Genomic DNA, 20,612 nt, shown 5'->3' on the forward strand with positions numbered 1-20,612 from the left:
AAAAATAAAATATAACGTGAGTAATAAATGAACGATGAGACAAGAGAAGAAATTTTTGCGATAAGTCTTATTTATTTATAACATATGATCAGAAAATGTGCCTATTACGTAGATGTAATAAAATGTACAATTTATCCTTATACATGCATCTCACACTTTAAAGTACTATGATTCGGATAATATATCTTCGAGTGTTTTGTCATCGTGTAATGGTGAATGTCCTAATGTAGGATCGCTTTCCAAAAACTCTCGGAGTTCAGATTCCAGATCGGGAACTCCCGATGGTTCCGTCGTACTTAGCAAAGACGGTGAGTTTTGATTGTGCGTAACACCGATTTGCATTTGATTCGGATTGACAATACTGATCGTTTGATTCTGTTGACTGTTTGGACTGAGCAAACTCGTATTTGGAATAGGCGATGGTGCTGGTAAAAGATTCGTTGGAACTTGATTGCCATTGGTCGGTTGTAACAATGTATTTTCCGTAACTATTGCCGGATTATGAGTAATGGGTTCGACTTCCATTGGTTCACCTCCAGCTAAAGGTGCTATCCCCATTGCCCTACGTAATCCATCAACTGGTGCTATAGCTGACGGTGGAAGTTTCTTTGCTATTTCCGTGAGATTATCCGTAATCTTATCGGCAAGGGCAACTTCAGTTTCCGAGGCCTTAGGAACGTTCGATAAATGAGCAGGTGGAGGTGCCGAGAGACGATCGTGTTGTACTTGTTTCAAACGACCCAACATCTGCGAAGTATCGTCTAAACGACTTTGTAAGGCTGCACGATCCTCGCTGAACTTTAACTCCTCCTCTAAAATATTCAGAAATATGAACATGTAAATCACGTGCGTCTATGTATGTAAAAGTTGAGAACTAAGTTTAATATACGTTAGATGGATAGAGCGAGAGAGAGAGAGAGAGAGAGGAGAAAGTAGGAGTGAGATATATATATATATAATTACCTAATTTTTCCAAGAAATTCATATCTATGCCCAATTCCGACAACGTTTTCAATTGATCGATATCTACTCGAACTTTCTCCAACGACGGAATGTTTTTGTTTATATCCTGCATAGGCTTCTCTAATAAATGCTTAATCTTTTCCTCTTCCTCTTTAAGCCTTCTCTTCTCCTCGAGAAACTTCTTCGTCTTTCTATGATCACCGCCGGTAAGAATATCCAATAAATCGTCGACCATAGTTAAAGTATAATCACAGTCTTTCGCAAAATCTAGAATAGATTCTGCATACTGAACAGCGGTTTCGTCCCCGTACGTCTGATAGACCAGGTCAGTCTCTTCTTTAGTGAGATTAGCAAAAGTGGAATCATAACTTGGAGCATAAGATCCGAATGCTCCGTAATACAATGGCTTTACTGGTTTCGACATATTTCTCCTATCTTCTCTGAAACCGGCCAATGCGCCAGTACCATGATTTAATTTGCCTATTAGTTGTCCCAACGATACCGGCCTTTGATTCGTACCAGGTATAACACCGTCTCCAGGAACTATAATTTGTAAACTCGTAGTACCGTCCTTCTTCTGCCTCAAAAATCCCATTTTCGAGTTCAAACGTTTCAGGCTTAATTTTTCTGACGCCGATTTGGCAGCACCACGTGCTTGTTTAAGAATTTCCTCAGGCGTTAGATCGTCCGGTATAGCTTCGAATTTACCCAAACTCGCCAGTCTCATTTTTCTTTGATTTTCCTTTCGCAATTCTTCGGCCTCTTCGTTTCTCTCCTCTTGTTCCCTCTCTCTTTCGATTTGTTCCTCGGTAACGAGAACATCCGGATTGTTAGGATCTTCGACTCCCAACTCAAATCCAAGCTCCTCCTTTGATATATCATGCATGTAAGTTAAAACAGGTCTTAGCTGTCTAAGTTTCTCAGGGGTAACCATTTTCAAACCGACGTGTAACAATTTTTTAGCAGCTTTATAATATATAGTATCCTGATGGTTATAGGTAGTTGCGTTGTTACACATAAGCTTGAAATCGTCTACGAATTCGTTCAAATTCTGATAATTATTATCGTCTATCTTCTGTTTTATAGTACTAAAATCCATCGGATTTGTTATTATTTGAGAATAACCAGGTGCAATACTGTCGGTCACTGGCCAAGCAAAGAATTGTTGCGGGTCACGCTTTTCCATCGACCTTAACAAATGTTCCAATAGTCTCTGGAGAGGCGTACGCTCTGCTATTTTCCGAAGAACGCAAGTTCTTGGCTCGCGATGTGGCGAGAGCGAACTAATTTGATTAGTAACATTGATTCTAGGTTCATTGCTCGAAAGAGGTCTAGGAGATAACAATTGTTGATTTGGAATTTTCTTGGGCACTTCGACGAAACCTTCGTCCGCGTCGCCCACGGATTCTTGACTTGACTCTTCTCTCCTTCTCTTTTTGTCTTTGTGATGATGTTTGTGTCGTTTGTCCTTTTTCTTCTTTTTCTTTTTAAGCTTCTTGTGACCCATGTACCTATCATATTCTGAGTCCCCTTGCGTGACAGAGTAATTTATACCTAGTTGCTGTTGGTAGTGCTGAGATAACATAGTGCCTTGGCTTGGAGACTCGTTGCCGTATTCTGGAGTCCCACTGCTGCCTCCTACCTTTAAAATTAATTTTAAAGTAGGCGGTTTGTCCGTTGTCGTATATTGTCCTTCTGTTGACAAAATAGATGACCATTAAATAAGATGCAAACAATAAGATTTCAGGCATCCGGAAAGCTCTAACGTAAGCTATATTTAATCGACATGATATATCTAATGCATGCACAAATGGTGTAATTTGCAGAAAATCAAAGTGCAGGATAATAGCATAACTTAGCAGTATAAATGCTTTCTATACGTCCCGTTCGTAGTTCAACAGGACTGAGAATAAAGTGCAATTGAAGAATTAATAAAACTTCTACAGGGTATTAAAAAAAGGGAAAAGGGTTTTCATTCTAATAATTATATACAGATGGTTTCATAACAGGATAGTGACCTTGTTTTCACATTAACGAACTGAAAGCGAGATGGAAGTAGCTCAATTTGAACTAAATAAATCTCAACAGAAATATATAATAAAATAATTTTCATTGTAACATCGACCGACCTATTTTGCAGGAACAGTGAGGAGGGAGTAATTATTAAAATTGAAAATACCTCTTAAAGGGCTAAAGCAAAGCACATACGGTCTTCGATGCCGTAATACATAACAGCCAGGGAACTATGCGGTTGAAGCGCAACAGGTTTACTTTCTTTTATCTTCTTTTCTTTTCTTCTTATCGTAGAGTAATACCATCTTCCGCGACATTTGCAGGCAAGAGATCAATCATTTGTCGTTATCGATCTTGTTGCACTTCAACTGGTTTTAAAAGACAAAAATGGATAGGTTTGGGGTATTTAAATAACTTTGGAGCACAGCTAGCTTCTGTCGTGCAACCAGTCCATGTCTGTAGTTACACGTCACTTACTTCCCCGTCGCGCCTGTCGTTGTGGAACCTTCGTTTATACTTTTGAATCCACCTCACTTCTACTCCAACCTCACTCTCAGTTTGTCCGTGGTGAAAACGCAGTCAAAATTCCTGTGCATCATTTCAACTATGAGTACGAGAAGGATTCCAATGAAAATAATAAGAAGAGCGATTTGGCTTAGCTTCATAAAACTACATTGTTATCCCTCAAGATAAATGCCTTCTTAAATCTAACGCGTGTTCCGTTAGAGCCACGCCATCCACAGTTCAATGTTTTCATTCGAATCCTCGACTATGTACTTAAGATAGAAAGAGAAAATTCTATCCGCAACAGCATCTTTGAAATGCTGTAAAAGTAACGTAAGATACACACACATATAAATGAAGTACAAAGATCATGAATGCGAACAAAGTGCTTGACGGTGTGAATCACTTTTATTTACTGTACAAAAGAACAAGAATATTTTTATGTAGGGAATAATAGGAAATAACAGATATTCTTCTTAACATAACATAGAAGATGATTCTTTAATACCCAGATCGTGCAATAAACCTTTTGTTTGTATACCTTTGTCTTTGCTACAATGATAACGCTTTAAACACTTGAATTTATAAAAACAATGTCACATTCTATATCATTCTACTTGATGGAAAGTAGAAACCATGTCCGGTAAAAAAAAAAGCATCATAATAAGAGATATACGAGGCGTGCGATCGATAAACGAGGTTTTTATATTCGTATTATAACAAACGCGGAAAGTATCACGCGATTTAGAAAGAAGTATAAGAAAATAGTCGTCAATGTCGTTTTAGTCCTCGTTAAATAGTCGTCGTAATTATGTTGTATACCATACCGGATGACCGAATCTCACCTTCGTGCCTCTGGCGCTTATGTTTTTTGTGCTTCTTTGAACCCATGATTTACACGTTTGGCCACGGCCTTATTAGAAAATAGGTTATTATCGCGATGAATAAAAATTAATTTCCAAACGGTATTAAAACGCGATTGACGAACATATTACACTCCTTTAGAAATGTAAAGCGCGAACTGCGACCATCGAATACGTCACGCACGAACTTTCCGAACCGTTATATACCATGATTATAATTATACTCAGGTAGGCTAGTGTAGTTTCTTTGATTGGTCAACGTAGGAACATGGCGCTCGCTTCGCTAGAAACCGCGCGTAATTCAAACGTCTACAAACTCTTCGAACGATGCAACAGAGATAAAAGACGATTGATCTTTACTTATTGTTTCATATTATTGATAAATAATGATATCAAATATATAAGACAAATTTTATAAAGATTTTCGATAAAGATTTTCGTAATTATTTGTTTATTTATTTCTTTTTTTTTTTTTTTTTTTATTATTTTTACATCGTACGAAGCATCGTGTCCTAACAAATTTTTTATCATTATCAAATGACACAACTGTTTCAACTCAACCATCGAATAACACGATTATTTAATATCGCGAAACGGATTACGAAGAAATCTGATTTTCTTCGAAGGTCTTTGCATACGACTAGGAACGAAGCCTATGCGATGCAACTTGTCTCATTAGTCGTTAACAAACTTTTGAGATTAATTTTAGATTTTGCACGATAAAAGATGATTCTCTGTACAAGTCGATCAACGTCCATTAAACATTTTGATTATTTCGTAGTAGATTTAAAGGTGAGAGATACGTCCTAACCTAGAAAAGATATTTCGAAACGATTCGTGCTTATATATAATAAGCGAGAAACGAAAAATAGTAGACGTTTATTCGCCATAACGAACGTGATATTCAACATTATTTTACATCGAAAGATTTTCGATTAATGATTTAAGGTTACATTGTTAAATATAAATAAGTTTGATACGCTTACCTGTTACAAAGAGAAGCCGCACATCGACGATACGATTAAAGAGCGACAGCGATCAGCTGTTTCGGCGAAATGCAACGAAAAGTAAGAAGGAGAAAGAAATACGTTCGTATTGGAACTACGCATTCGCGATGCAGAAAGTAAGTACTACTGTACGGAATGTCTACCGAATGGAATCGAGTAGAATCGAGTGAAATCGAGTTTTCTAGATGCGGCCGATTATTGCACGTGCCACTCGGTGTATCTAAATATAATGTCGTTAAAAACTCACGATATATCGTACATTCATACTTCAATGTCAATGTTTACTTTAACGTTTCATCGAACAAATCAAATTTTCTTCGAAATCTTTTTTCCTTTTCTCCTGTTTCTTTTTTTTTTCTTTTTTCTTTTCTTTATCTTCCTTGTTTTTTCTTCGTTTTATCGATAATTATTATCGATAATAATTAACTTATTTGCAACGTTCGATCCAATGGCAATGAAATATTACTTTCGTTCGATTTAGATGTGACGGCTTGAGTCCACGAGTTTATTCGCGAAATGAATATGTATTCGAAATTTTGACAAAATTTAATGTACACGTATATGCTATTCCGTAGATAAAAGTATATCACATGTTCGGGACAGAAATTACAACTATTGATCATAGTATTACGTATCTCTTTGAAGGACGCAATGATAATTTTCAAAAAAAAGAACTGCTTTATATATATATATATATATCTACATATGTTATATATATTATATAGAGCAGTTCTTTATACATGCATATAACTTATGCGAAAAAGAAGAGCTTTCTGTATTCTGCTGCCACCTGGATCGTATAAACGAACGACTCCCAGTAAAGAATAAGTGCAAACAATTAATCATTAAAAAAAAAAAAAACGAAAAAACTCATATTCCAACTCGAACAAAAATTAAATATACACGCGACTTAATATAAAGATATAGTCGCGATACCGATATGACCGTAATTATTCTACAAATAAAAATGTCCAAAAAAGAAGTATTGCAAAAAAGGAAAAGGAAAAAAAAGAAAGAAAAGAAGTATTCAAACCTGAACGAACTTTTTTCGGTACGGCCCTGAGGAGGGAAGAACGACGCGTTTTTAAAAACGAAATATACAACGAAGCCGGTAATGCTTATGGCACGTGTATACTCATCCCCCACCCTTCTAAAACCAACGAATCATCGAACAAGGAACTATCCCACTACCGAGAATCATAAGGCATTCGCATACGCATTCGAGTATTTTCGGAAACGTTCGGATGCGTTCGATTGTATTCGTGCGCGCTCGTCTACCGGCCCGAAAGCACGAGCTCGTCGCGTGTCGTCGCGTCGTCGTTGTCGCGTCGTCGGTGCGTCGAATGCGAAAGAGAGAGAGAGAGAGAGAGGGGGGGAGAGAACAAACAGACGGGAGAGAGAAAGAGAGAGAGAGAGAGAAAAGGAGAAAGAGAGAAAGGGAAAGAGAAAAAGAGAGTGAGAGTGAGCGCAGCGCTAAACGCATTCATCGTTGTCGTCGTAGTGTTGTGTCGTAGCGCATAGGTCTCGACTCATCCCTCTCACCCCGCGACTCACCCCACCACCCTCACCATTCTCTTGCCGTCACTCTTCTCCACGCAAACCAACTTTACTCTATACACGTACACACACATAATGTATGATATGTATGTGTGTGTGTGTGATATGTATGTTACACACACACACACACACACACACACACATATATACAACGACGGAAGACGCTCTATCGCCTCCCCTCCGCGCGTCCGGCGGGAGTTAACGAACGGCGTGCGTTTAGCACGCGCTTCCCAGCTAGACTTCTCGTTAGTACGGTAAAAGAGGCTCGACTCTCTGCGTGTTCGAACGAGACTTATCGTCGCCGTTCTCATCGTCGTCATCGTTGTTATCGTCGTTATCATCGTCGTCGTCGTCGTTGTCGTCGTCGTCGTCGTTGTGTCATCGTCGTCGTCGTCGTACGACGTCGTGCGTCCTCGCAAAAAAATAATTTTACGGAAATAAGAAAGCTACGTTTCCGATCCGATCTAACCGTCCTACCTTGTCCTACGTATTTACGCGACGGTTACGGGAATGGATAAAAAGAGATAGACGAGGATAAAGGAATTTTCGGTCTCTCTCTTTCTTTCTCCTTTCTCCGTTTTCTTCTTCTTCTTTTTCTTCTTTTTCGTCTTCGTTTTTCGGTCTCTTTCTGCCTTTCTCTTTTCTCTTTCTCTTTTTCTCTCTCTTTCTTTCTCTCTCTCTCTCTCTTTCTCCTTCTCTCTCTCTTTCTTTCTCTTTTTTATACACTTCTTTCCTCGCGAACGAACCAACGGTCGAACGAACGGACGAAAATAAGAAAAAAAGAAAGAAAGCGGGCAATCTCCGACAACGTGTAAAACGTGAATAATAATTGAAATTAAAATTGCCTTTAGTACGGTCCGAACAAATCGATCTTAACTTAGCGATTACGAAGCGAAACGGCGAATGGATAACTCTTTCTTTATCGTCGTTTATCGTCGTAGAGGAGAAAAGTGTGGCGACCGTTTCGTCGTAGCCGTTCGATATCGAGAGGGAAACGGAGGAAATTATTCCGGGTGGTAGGAAGGAGAGAAATATTGAAAAAGGATAGATAAATAAAAGGAAGAGAAAGACAAACAAAAAGAAAGAGGGAGAAAGAGAGAGAGAAAGTTATATATATATATTTCCATATATATATATATTTATACGTATAAATCGTCGAATATAATCGAGACAATATTTTCATCGTTTCTTCCTTCTTCTCTCTTCCCACATTTTTTGTATATCAACATTACTCCAACACCATTACCACATCACTGTTATAACCACCACTACCACCACCACCACCACCACCACCAACAACAACAACAATAACAACACACCACCACCGCTATTACTACCACCACCACTTCCGCAATAGATTATTATCACTAAACTAGTTATTACTATTTACCTACTCGTAAGACTCGTAACAACGTAAAACGAACGGGGGTTGTAGTGACAGGCAAGAATGGAACGCTTCAGAGTTACGCCAGCAAATAATACGGCGCAGTATACTCAACCGTTGCAACGATCTTCTATTCACGAACATGGTAAGTTAGTTTTAACACTTTCGAGACGTTCTTACTAGATACGCGTGGTTGTGTGATTCGTCGACCACGTGGTCGTATAATCTTTCTTCCGCTTTAAACTCTTTCAAGATTTTTTTTCGTCATTTGCAAAGTCGTTTGATTCTCTCTGTCTCTCTCTCTTTTTCTATATATATATATATATATATATATATATATATATATCTGTCTCTCTCTCTCTCTCTCTATTTCTATCTGTCTAGCGTGCAGACTATTACTCTCTTCTTCTTCCATCTATCCGTCTTTGTCCTTTGTCTCTGTCTCTCTGTCTCTCGATCGTGCCGATGACGTTATTTCTTCAGGGGCTTTGACCCAACACACTTCGACGCCTGATTTTCTTATGTGTCTGGCTCACGTCGCCAAAGACGGATCGATTATTCCATCGTCGAAAGCGAAATCGACTGGAATTCTTCCTACATGAATATATACTTATATATATATATATATATATATATATATATATATATATGTATGTATATTAGAGTTTTGACGACACGATAGACGTTATACGGATGTTGCCCTGTCATCGTTTTGTTATATCAGTGAATCGTCGACTAACGTTGCTGATTTTATTTAGAGATAACGTCCATTTTTTTCCCTCCGTTTTTTTTTCTTTTTTTTTGAGAGAGAATGAGAGAGAGAGAATGTGAAGAGACTGAAAATTTATGATCAATATTTTTCTAATTTTAAACCAATCGAGAATTTGTTATATTCTATAATAATTATAACTGAATATTATGACTGAAGAAGCATCATATTAATCTAATGTAACATTGCTTGCTTATATGATATCAAATAATTTGGTTTTTATTTTAACAATGCTGACGAATTGTCTCTGTGTGTGTTTATTTAAGAAAAAACTAATTGTAGATTGATAACTACTCTTCTTTTCCTCTTCTTTTTTTTTCTCTGTCCTCTTCCTCCGGATGCTGTTGCAACTTGCAACTTGAGTAATATAAAAGAGATAAATTTGTCGATCGTCGTCGTCTTGCTAACTAACTCTCATAACTTTTTTTTTTTTTTTTCTTATACTCTTACGAAAGACTAGCAAATCGACTTAAGGCTGTTTCTTTATGCATCGAGTTAACCTTGAACATTGGAAATATCGAGTGACCCAAAAGTTGAACTCTTAATAATTTAACAGATTTCTTTCTCTTTTCTTTTTCTTTATTTTTCTTCTTTTCTTTTCTTTTGGCAATTGGAAGGGAAGGTGAATGATTAGAAGGGAAAAGAACGATTGGGGTTGAATCGACGAAGTTATAAAAAATCGATCGACTTTGTAATTACCGACACGTCAGTATGAATTTTTATCAAGGATATCTTATAATACGAAAGAGAGAGATATCTATGAGACAGCAAAGAGGAAACGAAGATCGTTAGACGAGATATAATGGCTCGTTGACACCCCGATAAAAATGCACGATGTATTGCTCTAGAGTATACGAGATCGTTCGATCGGCAATAAGTAAAGGTTATGAGAACGATGATGATGCTTGGTCATCTTTATAAACGAAGCGAATATATACATATTATATTTTATCGTTTGTCCGTGCTTTGTTTTAAAGAACTAGGATGTATTGTCGTTTTAAAGGGTTTTATAAAGACAAACCGTCATCGATATCATTTTCATCTGATTTCGACGATACGATTTAAGTCGCGATTTCTTTGTTCCTCGAAAGAGAGAAAGAGGGGGAGGGAATTCATTATCTACTTGTATGTATATGGATAAAAAAAATAAAAAAAAAAAAAAAAGAAAATGGAAGACTCTCGTAGATTTCGCGTTTCGTTAAAAAAAACTTCGTTGAACTTTCTAAAAAATTGCTTCGTTATAATTACTTTTTCTTTGTTCTTCTTTATTTAAGAAGCGTTCGTTCCATCATTTAAAATTATTTAATTAGATTCTTTTATAATTTTCTACAATTTTTTTCTTTTTTTTTTTCTCCCTTTTTTTTTGCTATAATTTACCAGAGAAATGCTTGTATATACTCGGTTTAGTGAAATAATAAAAGTTATAAGTACTGAAGGTTGGCTAAAAATTCCCCGAGTGATTTTCAAAGAATTAAGTACTCTTTTTCAATCTCGGAAAAGAAAAAGAAAGTATTAACATAAAAAGTCTTGTAAGGGGAATAATAGGTTTTTATGATCATCTAGGAACTTTTCGTTCACTTAGGGACATTTTTGCTCATTTAAAAACTCTTGTATCATTTAATTTGATTAACCCTTTAATTTATCGCAAATTACAATGAAACATTTATTCATGGATCGATCGAGAATAAAGATATATATTTAATTCATTAAAAATAATATATTTATTTAAATATGAATCACATATAAATAACATCGGTAATTTGTTGCATACAAATCTATTAAAAATAATCTATATTTTTAGTCTTTTTTGGTTGTACCAAGGTTCGAATTCAGATTGCTTGCATTTTGCGTGCGTTATTCTCACCGTTTAGCTAAACCAAGAACCCAGAATTTCCTATCGTTTATAGTCTCTTTCAGATGAAGATAATTGACGTGTAACAACTTTGTTAAACACTTCACGAATTTCCGTGAATATATTTTATCGAAAAAAACAATATTTTCTAAAAAGGAATAATTACTTAATATAATAAAAAAAAATAATAATATAATAAATAATAGTAGAAATGTCGAATTATAAAATTGACTTACAAAGTAAATGTTCACTGATAAATATAGTCATCTATCAATCATATTCAGTCATCGTTATAGTCATTATTGAAAGACGTGTATTATGAAAGTTATAACAATTGCGTGATCGGAAGTAGCGATGATGAGAGAAAGTGGAAGAATTTCTGGAAAGGAAAATTCCAAAGGAGAAGATGGTTGTAGAAGGTCTTCAAGAACGGCTTATTTCTTCACGTGATGATGAGAATAACATAATAACAATGACGATAATGATATCGATGATATTTTTGCTAATAATTATCATAATGATTAAGAGGGTTAAATGGAACATAAAAGTAATATATCATCGATTTTGGATACTTATAAAAATTTTATCTAAGAACAAAGAATAATATTGATCGACGATAGGTTATACGATCCTTCCATTTTAGGTCAGTTTGCTCTTACTATAATAGAAAAAAAAGCGCGTTAGAAAACGTGATACTCATTAATTATTATTACTGCTATTTTTCGACCTTCGAATATATAATATTTAACCGAGTATATATATATATATATATATTTGATCGATCGAAGAAATAGTTATTACAGAAAGATTATGTTTTACGATACTTTCCGACAATAGAGGAAAGATTAATAGTCTCTGTTAGGATTAATTATAAAGGGTGAAGCTCTATTATTAGAAGGGTGCGGTTATCGGTCACGCTCGCGAACCTTAGCGAAGCTAACGAGTACGTCTAAAATAGTCTCTAGTTTCGTTTTATTCGACGTCCTTGACGAATATATCTATCCATCTATCTATCTATCTCTCTATCTATGTATGTACATACGTACGTATATTTCCATATACGAATTCGTCGATCGTTAACTCGAGATTTCATTATCGAACATCTCATGTACCTATGTACATACATATGTAGGATTCTTTCGAATGATGCAATCTAGTTAAGGACGTACACGAAATATCAAATACCCATCACACTCACCCCCTAACCGGTCTTGTTTCGATCCACCTCTTTGCCCTTCAACAACTAATTTGCAAGTTAGTCGATTTTTTTAACAAAGCATTGAAACCAACCACCAATCAGTATCCAGACGTACGTATTTCTTCAGACCCCAATATTCGATGTCCAATCAGAAATCAGACGAATCTATCGATTTTATTTAATTCATTATTTCTTCAATAAGTATCTCTTCCGTTTATCATAAAAAAAATATATATATATTTTTTAATGCATCCTAGAAACCATCTGAATAAATTCTAATTATTTACGTGGAAGGTTTTTTTCTTTCTTTTTTTTTTGATATATTACGCGACACAAAAAAAAATAGAACGAATTTTAGGCTTGATTATCGAATAGAATCAATCCTTTTTCGTTTCTGTTCGACCGGTCGAAGGCCGAAGTTCGCTGCGACGAGAAAGGTGAATTGTGGTTCGACTGATAGGATTGGTAGTGGGGTGGTATCGGTGGAGAGAGGGGTGAGAGCAGCTGCATCCCTGCTACAAAAGCGGAGCCAGCAGCGCGGGGGTCGATAATCGTGCGACTCCACCTTCCACCACCTTCTCCTCTTTTTCTTTCTCTTTCTCTTTCTCTTTCTTTCTCTCACTACCTTCTACCTTCTCTACGTCATTCCAGCTCTCTATTCTTTTTCCTCGTTCTCAGTAGGGAGGATACCCGCACGTTTTATTAATCACATTAACGACAACGACACCGACGACAACGAGATCATCCATCGCCCTGACACGTCCTCTTTTATTTTTATTCCGCACTTCTCCTTCCATCTCTGTCTCCACTACCACCACCACCACCACCACCACTAATATCACCACCACCATCACCTCTATCTCCTACCCTCCTCCCCTTCTCTCTTCAACCCCCTATCTTTTCAATATCTTTGTTCGATGGAAAGTAATTTGCTTGATTACATAAAAAAAAAAATGAAATTCTTCGATAAGCTCTAGGACAATTTCATCTTTGGTTGGTTTTATAGATAGGACCAATAGTGATCTTTTATAGAAAGAAATAAAGAGGGATGGACGGGATAGTGGCGATGTCGAAGATTCGATCGTTTTTTCAAAGAAGTCTCACGATGCTTGGAATGTTTTATTAAATAAAAGTAAAATCGATATTTAATACACATCTATAGACACACACATACACACGCGCGCGCGCGCGCACAGATAGAAATATTATTTCGTTCCGATGGTGGTAGATATAAAAAATATTTGTTGGAATCGTCACAATCGTATTAAGAATTTTTTATTTTTTTATTTTTACGACCGACACGGCTGTTCTCATAAAATGGAAGCTCATGATATTCGTTCGAAAAGGAATAAAGGGATACAAAGGTATTTTTACTTATAAAAAAAAAATAAAATAAAAAAAAGGAAGATTTAAAAAGAACAATATAATTTCATTAAAACACACGCGGTTAATTTGTCAGACGTTGAAATAAAATTTCATGTATTATTATTGAATAGACGAATAATAGGGAAATAACGGTGCAGGTTGAGTCATCATCTCTCACAGCCATTGTTACCCAACATCACCACCCTTCACCCATCACCCCTACTTCCACCTACTATTTCAACCCCCAGTCCTCACCTATTTCAACCCTTACTTTGTTCACGTTGATTCCTACCGAGGGCGCCTTCGTTTCGTTCAAAATCATCCCTGAGACACGTATGGTGGCACCCTCGTACGAATTCGATACGAACTATTCTTGGTTGGGGGTTGATGTCGAAACTTTTTTACCCTCCTCAACGAAAGAATGAAGTCACTCGAGAAGAGTATAACACTCGACGTTAACTCATCATAGGGAAGTGGAAAGTGATGGAAAATTGAAAAGGAATTATTATCGAACGAGGGAACACATATACATATTATACATACATACATATGTACATTACATATACACATACATATGTAGATGTATGTAATGTATTTCACCTAGTGAAAATTAAAAAAAGGAAAATAGTCATTTCCTATTCTCCAATAACTTTTTTTCCACTCGACCTCGGTCTCATCTTTTTCTTCTTCTTTCTCTTTTTCCTCTTATTTTCTTCCCCTCTACATTTTTCAAACGTAGGTATGTACTTCGCGGTCTGGACTTTACTGCAACGTGCGAGACCATCGTGCGCATATTCGTTGCGCATCCGATCTTGTAAGTGATTGCGAGGGAGCGTTAACAAAAAAAAAAAGAAAAATTGAAGGAGAGAGATAGAGACAGACAGACAGAAGGTGAGAGAGAGGGGAGGGAGGAAGGACCAACTCGTCTTTTAAAATATCGCTCGACCTCGTTTCTCTTTTCGATCTTTCGTGCAACACTCCGCACTTGCGTTTCCGCGATCCCACCTCCAACCATCGCGGCTTTTTATTTCTTTCTATTTTTCTTTTTCTTTTCTTTTTGTCTTTCTTAGCACTCGGTACTCTTTCAACGAGATATATTCCTGATCTCCGTGTGGAATTCATTCCTAGTCTATCTGTGTGTGTATGTATGTATGTATGTATGTATGTATGTATGTATGTATGTATGAATGTATATATGTATGTACCTATGTTCTGTTAGAAATAGTAATGCCGATTTCTGAGATTTACTCTTTTATATATATGTATATTTTTTGTTGTTGTTCCTTTTTGTGACTTTTCGACGTGCATATTTTTTATCTGATGCCTGATGTCGTTTCTCTTTATACGAACTCGTCATTGTGAATGTAATTTTTATTTCTCATTTTTTCTTCTTTTTTCTTTCTTTCCTCTCTTTTTCAGTACTAATTAGAGATTTAAATCCGTCTAATCCAATTTTTTTTCTGTTATCAACATATACCAGGTTTAAAGTAAAACCATAACTATATATAATACGAAAGTTGTATAGTATTGTTTGTACTAATATAATTCTGCTGTATTAACTATAACTTATATTTAACAAGACAATTATATATAGAGAAAGAATGAAAAAAAACTTTGGATATGGATCTATCGTTTAATTTTACGACGGATTATATACTTGTAGAATATAAAAAGATAAAAATACGTGTAAGCGTTATGTGATTTGAAATTTTGCATGGCAATAAATGGAGCTAAAACGGAGACTAATAATATGATATTTGATGAGATGAAATTTAAGGGATTAAGGTTGCCATAATTGTCGTAGAAATAGGAGAGGTGTAGATGCGTATTCGCTTATCGCGGTTTCTGTCTCACATACATACACCTACACACTCTATCTCTCTTTGTCGACTCATAACGTATGACGCGCTTCTACACGGCCATATTATGTATACTCAGACATTCCGTCGGCATGGCATGCTGCCAGAACAGCAAAGCTTCTACCTTCGTGTTTATCAACAGGGAATTATGCTAACGCGCCCGTCGACCGAGCAAAGCCAGTGGTCCGTCTATTCGTCGACGTTATATACACTTGTGACGTATATCTTTCTAGGGAACCATGAATTTCTCTCTCTCTCTCTCTCTCTCTCTCTCTCTCTCTCTCTCTCTCTCTCCGATTTTTTATAAATTTTCCGAATCAAACGCACGTTATTTCGAACCATACGATAGGAAATTTGGTAAAAAATATTATTGATCGGTAATAATTGTTATTTTTTTAATTATTCCTTTTATTTTAATTTTTATATAACGTTTGGTCGATGTAATTACATTTTAGTATATTATACTGTTATATGTATATACTCTTATTAATATTTATTTTATCGTTGATGATATTTTTTCTTGTACTTTTTGTGCGATATAATTATTACTCTTCTGTAAAAAAGAAACGATATATAAACACACAGAGACAGGGAAAAGAATACACTATGATTTATTATAATTACTAGTAATATAATAATACAACTTATTACAATATTATTTATACCATCTAATATTACTTTACGTAATTATTTTATAGAATCGAACCAGAAGAAAAATATTTATCCAAAAACTATTAATATCCAATGGGAATACACGATAGGACAATTTAAGGTGATCAAAAAGAAAAAGAAGAACTAATACGATCGATGAAGAGAAACCAAAAAGAAAAAAAAAAAAAAGAAAAAGAAAGTTAAAATCACAGAAGCAGACCTTATCGTTACATACTTTTTATTCGCGTATAGATACGTAATCATTTCTTGTGTACCTTAGATACCTTTCTTTCTTTTAAATTCGCCAAGCGAAAGTTTCGATGGTTCATTCGTTCGTTCGTTCGTCGAGAGTTCTTCCTTTTCCGTTTGTTCTTTTTGCTTTGTCAAAGAATGGAAAAGAAGATGGAAGTAGAGTAGTAGATAGGAAAAGGTTGTAGAGGATGGTGTGAGGATGGATGGATAGGGGGAGGAGGATGAAAAGGGGTGGTGAAGGAGGAGGAGGAGGAGGAGGAGGTGGAGGGTAGAGGCTTCGCGACCGTGAACCAAACGAAAAGGGGCTTTATCGATTGCCATGTAAATCGGCAACCTTCGTTTGTCTCTTTAAAGGAAATACTTGACACCGATCTGCCTTTTTACTCGTCTTTGGAATAGTTAAAAAGGATAAGAAAAGAAGAAGAAGAGAGAAAAAAAAGAAATGAGAAAAATGAAATGAATGATCCGCCTATATTTTTCTATTTTAACATTTCTTCCTTCGTATATTCTGTCGGAGAATGAATTTTTCTTTTCTTCTTACTTCTTTTTTCATTCTTTCTTTTCCCTTCGTTTCTCATTCGATTTGAGAGAATCCCGTGTTTTCCTTCGAAATGAGAAAATACGAAAATGTTTGGAATATTTACGCGAACGAGGTCGTTCGTTAATTGATACAAGACGTTAATGGGACCTAGTCGAAGAAGAGTAATCAGGTGATTACATCGTTCTTGTCATCATTATCTTCATCATCATCATCATCATCATTATCGTTATCATCGCTGTCGTCATCGTTGTCGTCGTTGTCATTGTATTTAGTAAATTACACGTGTAACGTATAAGAAATAAAAGAAATTATCGTGACTGGCAAGTTTGTTTATCGGACGCCTACTGGGTGACCAACTGTTTGTAATCCGGCCATTAATGTCACCGGCTATTTCTCTCTCTCTCTCTCTCTCTCTCTCTCTATCTATCTATCTATCTTTATCTCTTTCTATCTAGTTCTCTATCTCCCTATTTCGTTTTGTATGCTCACGATAGCAAGAGAGTATACGTGACGCAAATTACCCGAGAGTAAATGTCAATTGACGCGTTGAGCTAACCGATACGATGTACCACTGGTACACGCTCTTTCCCACAACACCAGAGACATTCTTCAACGAGATAAAAGAATGCCGACTTTTCATACTTCGTGGGAAAACATTTGTTTGCGTCTCTTCTCCTTACTCTCGTCATCATCATCAACATCGCCATCACCATCACCCTTTTTTCTCCCTCTTTTTTTATATTACTTTGAGGAGCTCCATGACTTTTAAACGCCTCTTTTTTCCTCGAGAGAGTTTATTGGAGTCGATACTGTTTTTGGGTAATTTTTAATTAGGATGATGTACAGCAAACTTTTTTTTTCACGCATTTGCTTTCGAGATTTTTAACCTGTTTCTTTTTTTATTATTATATTTTTTTTGTATTTTTGTTTGTTTTCTTTTTTTTTGTATTTTTATTTTTATTAATATATTTTTTTAGTACAGAGGACTGTTGTAAGAGATTGTAAATCGGGTATACAATTTATGAAAAAAGGTGATTAAATATATACGTGTTTATATTGTACAATAAATAGGAATATTGTTTTTGTTTAGTTTTATTTGTAAAGAAACGTTCACATCGATCGGATGTTAGAATTAAGATTCTTGAAAAATTTCAAGATTCGTAATTCGTGCACAAGGGGTTTTGTAGAATCCGAAGAAAATAATTATGGAAATATTGAAGTAGAAAGATGGATCTTGATTAAACGAATATTATCTATCTTCTTTACAATATAATTATTCATTATTCGATAGATGTCGAAGCGGAATATCGGAACGATCAATTAATTAATTAATTAATTAAATTAAATTAATTAATTAATTAAAAAGAACCAATCGGGTAAATGAAAAATGTAATTCCTACAAATTTCAACGATCGAACGTTCCGATCGTTAAAAATCAAAGAAAAAAGAGGAACAAAGAAAAATTATCAGATCGATTCGACCAAATTATTAATCCGATCGAGAAATAAATTATTTCATAAGAAATAAATTATTTCAATTAGTAATAACCATTATCCATCATCATCATCATCATCATTATCACTATTATTACTATTACTATTACTACTACTTGTTAACTCTTGTAAGTAATCGTTTCGTTTGATATTACGTAAATTCTAGGAGCGTTGTATAAAAGTGAATGCATAACGTAATCGTAGTTTTGAGTCACGAGCGGACTTTAAAGCTCTAAACAATTAATTTATATTATTATGAGTTTATATTTACGTTCCACAGTGAACCGGTTAAAGCGGTTCGCGTTGTCTGTCATCATAGGATATACATATATATATGTATATATGTATATATGTACGTATATATGTGTGTCTTGTATACTCGCGAGATGATTCAGCCGAGTGCAACTATTGGAGGAGTTTTTTTTATCCTCTCGTTCGATTCTGCAGCAGCTGTTTCGGCCGCGACGCTTTGTTAATCGTCCGCGCTATGATTCCACTCGTTTTATCCTTCGTTTTAAGCCCTGCTCTGGCTCCATTGCAAAGAAAAAGTATAAATGCGTGACTACGTGTGTAAGTATGCGTTTCTATCTGCTGATACTGTGTATATAATGCATACGTATGCGTGCATGCGTGTATGTGTACGTGTGTGTAGGTAGATAATGTGCAACATACATATGTATGTAATTTATATGACTCGATCGTTGCACTTTTCAATTGCTGTGTATCTCTTTTTTTTCCTCTCTTTTTTTCTTTCTTCTTCTTATTTTTCTTCTTTTATCTTTTTCCTCAAAAGAACCGCATCAAATGGATGACATAACTGTGTATTTTAAAACTAATTAATTGTAGAAAGATTGTTACGTCTATACGTGTGTGTGTGTGTGTATGCGCGCGTACGTATGTTCGTTGAGAGTTCATAAATAATTAATTTTTATTATTCTAAAAATATAATAGCATATTTGTATGTTACTTTTCAAAAAATTTTTCTTTCTTTTTTTCTTTCTTTTTCTTTTCTTCTTTTTTATTTTCTTGGAATTATAATACGGAATTATAATATTTTTGGTATTATAATTTGCAATTATAATAAGCCAGGGAAGTATGTCATTTTTGTAAGGTAGTTGTTTTGTTAATAAAAATGTCTTATTGATTCGACATGAAATATTTATACGAATGTCGAAAATAAGAGACTATCCAATTGGCATTATTATATCGATAGAGGAAATGAAATTTTATCATTGATATTCGTCGAATGTATTGCGACGAGGAATTGAATATTATTGATTCAAATAATTATTTGTGTAACTAAATAATTATTGCATATACATAGATACGTTTGTAAATACGTTTATGAAATCATACGATATGTATGTATATGTTTGTTATTTTGTTTTATTTAACGAGATTGCAAGGTTAGCTTTGATTTATTATCTCTTTCTCTTTCTTTTTATTTGTTTATTTGTTTGTTCGTTTGTTTGTTTGTTTGTTTGTCATGAATTAAAGAAAGATCGTGTATTGAATTATCGTCTAGCATCGTCAAGAGGCACTGAATTAAAAGATACTATCCATCGACAGTGTCCTTTGATTTACAAGATCACAGGACGCATGATGATTTCTTAAGCAAGCAAAATGTGCATACTCGTATCCTTGAACATGCATTTTTTCTTTTCCTTCAAAAGTTCATCTTACTCATCGACCTTTTTTTCCTTCTTCTTTTTTCTTTTTTCTTTTTCATGCAGACAAACCAGCAAATCAAATATACCTATATCATTTCCGTATTGATCGTCGTTTTCGGAGTGTGAGGAGACTCCTTCGATTCCTTGGGAAATATATGATAGAGATATGCAGATTGGATATGATTTTATAAGACTCCAGATAATATGCTAGATGTTCCAACCAATTTGATCGTTTTCGCTTTTGATATATTATTTCTTCTAAGAAAATAATTTATAGTGGAAATAGAAAATTTGTTACTTTACCTTATTTTCTCTTTTTTTTTCTTTCCTTTTTATAAATTTACGTACGATTTTTTCGTACGATCGAAAAACCAAAATATTGTACGGAATATATTGATAATATATTAATAATTAATGAATATTATTCAACAATATATATATATATATATATATATATATATATATAAATCTACATGAGATAAATCGAATATATAGGTAAACTCGAAAGATAGGAAAAGGACGAAGAAAAAAAGAAAAAAGAGAAGAAGAAAAAGAAAAAGAAAGAAACATTAAAAGGGAGAATTACATTTTTCACTCTGCTAGATTAAAACCCGACAGTAACAAGAAAAGAATACAAAAGAAAAAAAAAAAGAAAAGAAAAGAAATTTCTT

At 35.0% G+C, this 20,612-nt stretch overlaps 2 protein-coding genes across 18 annotated transcripts in view; one reads left to right on the forward strand and one right to left on the reverse strand.

The window, feature by feature from the left end:
* Positions 1-20,612, forward strand: part of LOC127065764 (solute carrier family 12 member 4) — a 128,447-nt gene that overhangs the window by 35,460 nt on the left and 72,375 nt on the right. The window contains exon 1 of one of the 7 annotated variants that reach the window (XM_050998569.1): positions 7,110-8,436. The exons of 3 other annotated variants lie outside the window; for them this stretch is intronic. In XM_050998569.1, the coding sequence (XP_050854526.1) occupies positions 8,355-8,436 (82 nt within the window). In that variant the 5' untranslated portion in view covers positions 7,110-8,354. Of the gene's footprint in view, positions 1-7,109; positions 8,437-18,810; positions 18,842-20,612 lie in introns of those variants that run through there. 3 more of the 7 variants (XM_050998567.1, XM_050998564.1, XM_050998570.1) reach the window with 3 other exon arrangements.
* On the reverse strand, positions 53-5,933 carry LOC127065766 (bromodomain-containing protein 7). Of its 11 annotated transcripts, none has more exons than XM_050998591.1 (4): positions 5,330-5,933; positions 3,454-3,564; positions 964-2,605; positions 53-812 (listed from the first exon to the last, which is right to left on the reverse strand). In XM_050998591.1, the coding sequence occupies exons 3-4, from the start codon at positions 2,546-2,548 to the stop codon at positions 166-168; spliced, it is 2,232 nt and encodes a 743-aa protein (XP_050854548.1). In that variant the 5' UTR covers positions 2,549-2,605; positions 3,454-3,564; positions 5,330-5,933; the 3' UTR covers positions 53-165. The 11 variants fall into 11 exon arrangements, with proteins under 11 accessions (XP_050854548.1, XP_050854543.1, XP_050854542.1 ...); XM_050998586.1 differs by having other exon boundaries at positions 964-2,658; positions 5,330-5,932; XM_050998585.1 differs by lacking the exon at positions 5,330-5,933 and adding an exon at positions 4,326-4,798.

This window comes from Vespula vulgaris, chromosome 8 (assembly GCF_905475345.1).
Source record: "Vespula vulgaris chromosome 8, iyVesVulg1.1, whole genome shotgun sequence".
Classification (NCBI taxonomy): Eukaryota; Metazoa; Arthropoda; class Insecta; order Hymenoptera; family Vespidae; genus Vespula; species Vespula vulgaris.